This window comes from Nomascus leucogenys, chromosome 22a, assembly GCF_006542625.1.
Source record: "Nomascus leucogenys isolate Asia chromosome 22a, Asia_NLE_v1, whole genome shotgun sequence".
NCBI lineage: Eukaryota > Metazoa > Chordata > Mammalia > Primates > Hylobatidae > Nomascus > Nomascus leucogenys.
Window position 1 is genome coordinate 42,300,136 of NC_044402.1, and position 3,507 is coordinate 42,303,642.

Sequence of the window (3,507 nt, forward strand, 5' to 3'; positions counted from 1 at the left end):
GTTGTATTCTGAGTCGGGCCGTTCAAAAAGACCCACTCTGTCCCCGGAACAATCACTTGAATGCTGCACCTGTCCACAGCTTGCAAGAAAGGGCTTCCCCTTCCTGTTTCTCGTGGATTCCTGAGTGAAGCCCTGTTTTGGAGTCCAGGGCAAGGGCTCTCATTATCCATTTCTTCTTTCTCTGGGTCTACAAATCTCTAATTTTTGAGAGTGTGCCCTTCCTGACAGGTGTTGAATGAACCCTTTGACTCACCATTGGGAACATCTATGGAGGGCAGAATGGGCAGGAGCCAACTCACCTTCATGAGTGCTCCCACTTCCCCATCCTCCTCCTTCCATTTCCCCTTCCCAGGTGACCAGCGGCTCCCCATCTCCAGGATATGGAAGTTTTGGGAAAGATGTCCACCTCTCCTCCAGGCAGCATTACAATCTGTCCATATTGCTTTCTGAACAATTTATCTCATTCCACATTTGACTCAAACCCTGGATCCACCTCTAGTACAATTGCTCATAGCTGGAGATTTGATGTGCTCATTTAAAAGGAATATCTCTGAGGCTAAACTTATTTTTATCTTGGTTTCACCATGTTTATAGCATTCTTCACTTTTTCTACTTTTTGTTTTTGTGTTTTCTATCATAACATTCAATCCTATCAAAATTTATCATTAATAAATCATAATGAAACATGTGCATTTTCAGCTTATTCACTGCAGCCCCTATATCTCTTGGGATAGAAATCATGTCAATAAAAACCAGACTTCGACCATAGAGCGTCAAATAGGACCTCAGTATCAAATTGGGCTCAATTGTGAAATACAACTAAAACAAGTGGAGATCTATACTCAAGTTATAGGTTGGTGTGGGGGAAGGGGTTAGTGGATGGAAAATTACCTAGAGGAGATATCAAGGCTAGGGAGACCAATGCTAAGTTGATGTAATTGGATTTTTTTTTTTGAAGGTAGGCCAGGAATCAGTTATCACATGGAGAATGATGGGGGAATTAAGGAATTTGGTCAAATATTGAGGGTGAGAGACTCATGATAAACCAAGTTAGGAGGACTTCTGTTAAACCTGACTTTAGGTCTGGCACTGGTGGCACATGCCTCTAATCTCAGCACTTTGGGAGGCTGAGGAGGGCGGATTGCCTGAGGTCAGGAGTTGGAGACCAGCCTGGCCAACATGTTGAAACCCCCTCTCTAAAAATTACAAAAATTGGCTGCGTGTGATGGTGCATACCTGTAATCCCAGCTACTCAGGAGGTGCAGGAAGGAGAATAGCTTGAACCTGGGAGGTGGAGTTTGCAGTGAGCCGAGATCTCGCCACGCACTCCAGTCTGGGCGACAGAGCGGGACTCTGTCTCAAAAAATAATATAAATAAAATAAAATAAAATAAAAAATAAATATAAATGACTCTACAAGGAAGGACCAGGAAGCCCAACAGGATGACCTAGTTGTGAAGAGGGTTTAGAGGAGATGACTAAAGCTTGATCAAAGCAAGAGTCTTCGACAGTTGCTAGATGTCGGTTGAGACCTCAGCTTCTCAGCCTAAAGCAGGGAGAGGGATAAGTCTGTGCTGCTTCATGACAGTAAGAGTCTCTTATCTTCAAATCTCTCTGTTTCCCACAAGTCTCAGGTTAGAGGAAAGAAAAATCTCTAGAGTGGATTGTCACTAAATGACAGCAGAGCAGCTAACGAAGACACATAGACACTTTCAGATGAATTTGCAAAGCAGTTTATTGCAGGCTTCACAAGGGACTTCAGCTCAGGAAAGCTGAAGGGGTATGGAGATTGATGAGGACAGATGCTGATACCCAGGGTACATGGAGAGATGGGATCTTGGCTATGATTGAGGAGCTTGGCAGATGAGTGATGACGAGGAGTATTGATACAGGAGCTTAGATGATTCTATCCAGGTGAACTGGAACTACTGGATACTGTGGAGGGTCCCGTCGTTGATCTCTGTTGTCACATGCAACTATATAGAACATGTTTGCTGGTGTCTGCGCATACCCGCAGTTTGAAATATTCTGTGGACTTGGAGTTGTGAGGTTACAGTGGATTAAAGGCACCTGGCTTCCACTTTGATGACAATTTTTACGAGTTTTGTTACTAGGACATGTCATATTTGGGTTACCACAAACATTAACTACATTAGCAAAAGTGGTACGAAGAAAAGTATTTTGGTTTTTGCATCGCCGTTGATAATTGTTAATGACCCGCATTGCATTGGTGCATTGCTGGGAGGTCATATTGATGTGCTGGATTTCAAACCACTGAGCCCAGGTAAACTGTCGGGGTTTGGCATGGAGTGAGCCCTCCACACCCATAAGCCCCAACAGAAGAAGCAGACAAATTTGGGAAGTGAACGGTTTTGGAACCATGTTTCCTGTGAGAAAAGAAGAGAAGTAACTACTCCCCGATCCGGTCTCGGTTATGACACACACTGTAGTGTCTTACCCCACAGGCCCCTCTGCTGCCACTCTGGGGTCCCATTTCCTTTACTTCCTGTTCCCAAAGTGTGCCCCATCTCCTAAGCACTAACGTCAGCTCCCTTCTCCCTCATTTGCTGCCCCATTGCTGCCCCTTCTATCCCAGCTCCGGGGATTCTTGACTTACCCAGTCTCCGCGCTGTGGCTCCTGTGAGAATTGATCCAGCTGGTTGTTCTGGGGTTCAGGGGCAGCTGGTCTCTCCTTCTTGGAACTGTTTAAATAAAGCATCCCTTGGTGGGTTGGGCCAGCAGAGCCAGGAGGGAGGGACTGACTCTTGGCCATGCAGAAACCCACAGATTGGTACATACTCCACTTGTGCAATCAGCCTTTTTATTTGATGACTTGGCTGAGCAACAGATACCCAAGGACAGCCCTGCTGCTCTTTCTGCTATAAGGACTCTAATTCTAAGTCAGCCTGTGTAAGACAGAGTTTTGCCGGTTAGATCTGGACTCTGGATGAAAACTATACGCTGCCTGCAGAATGACCACAGATTTTATAACTGTCCTCTGGCAGGCCCCTAAATGACCAAAGTACATGAAGGCAGGCATAGTAGTTAGAACAAATAGAGCCACAGAGGGCTGTTTGCCCAGGAGGAACCCAGCTTCCCTTTCATTTTTAGTAATATCCTTGGTTCTCTCTCACACAAATGCTCTCCATCTCATCCATCACTCTTGCTGGAAACTTGACCTATTAATTTCTTGAGGCACAAGATTCTGTAGATAATTAAAACAATCTGCTCCACATATTTGAGGGATTTTTTTCTTTACTCCTCTTGCATCGGATCCACTTTCTCTTAAGTCTTGCCCTGATTATTGCTTCCACTTGGTGTAGTTACACAACCTAAAAACACACAGAGGAAAGTTGTAAAATCTGGCAGAGAATGTGCATTCTGACATGGACATTTGGTGTCATGAAAGATTCCAACCTAGCACTCGGTATTCCTGTGATCTTTTCAGCCTGTGGTATTTTCTACAAAACAGTGTGTTCTGGGGTTGTCATTCATCTTCCTGGTAAGT

At 44.7% G+C, this 3,507-nt stretch overlaps 1 protein-coding gene across 1 annotated transcript; it reads right to left on the reverse strand.

Moving 5' to 3' along the window:
• Nucleotides 1-1,716: 1,716 nt before the first annotated feature.
• Nucleotides 1,717-3,139, reverse strand: LOC115832331 (non-secretory ribonuclease-like). The gene is made up of 2 exons (XM_030802508.1): nucleotides 2,617-3,139; nucleotides 1,717-2,386 (listed from the first exon to the last, which is right to left on the reverse strand). Exon 2 carries the CDS (start codon nucleotides 2,379-2,381, stop codon nucleotides 1,896-1,898), a length of 486 nt encoding a protein of 161 aa, XP_030658368.1. The 5' UTR covers nucleotides 2,382-2,386; nucleotides 2,617-3,139; the 3' UTR covers nucleotides 1,717-1,895.
• Nucleotides 3,140-3,507: the final 368 nt, after the last annotated feature.

Bases quoted from the DNA above. Each gene is read 5' to 3' on its own strand.
- LOC115832331 (XM_030802508.1), bottom strand. From the start codon at position 2,381: ATGGTTCCAAAACCGTTCACTTCCCAAATTTGTCTGCTTCTTCTGTTG.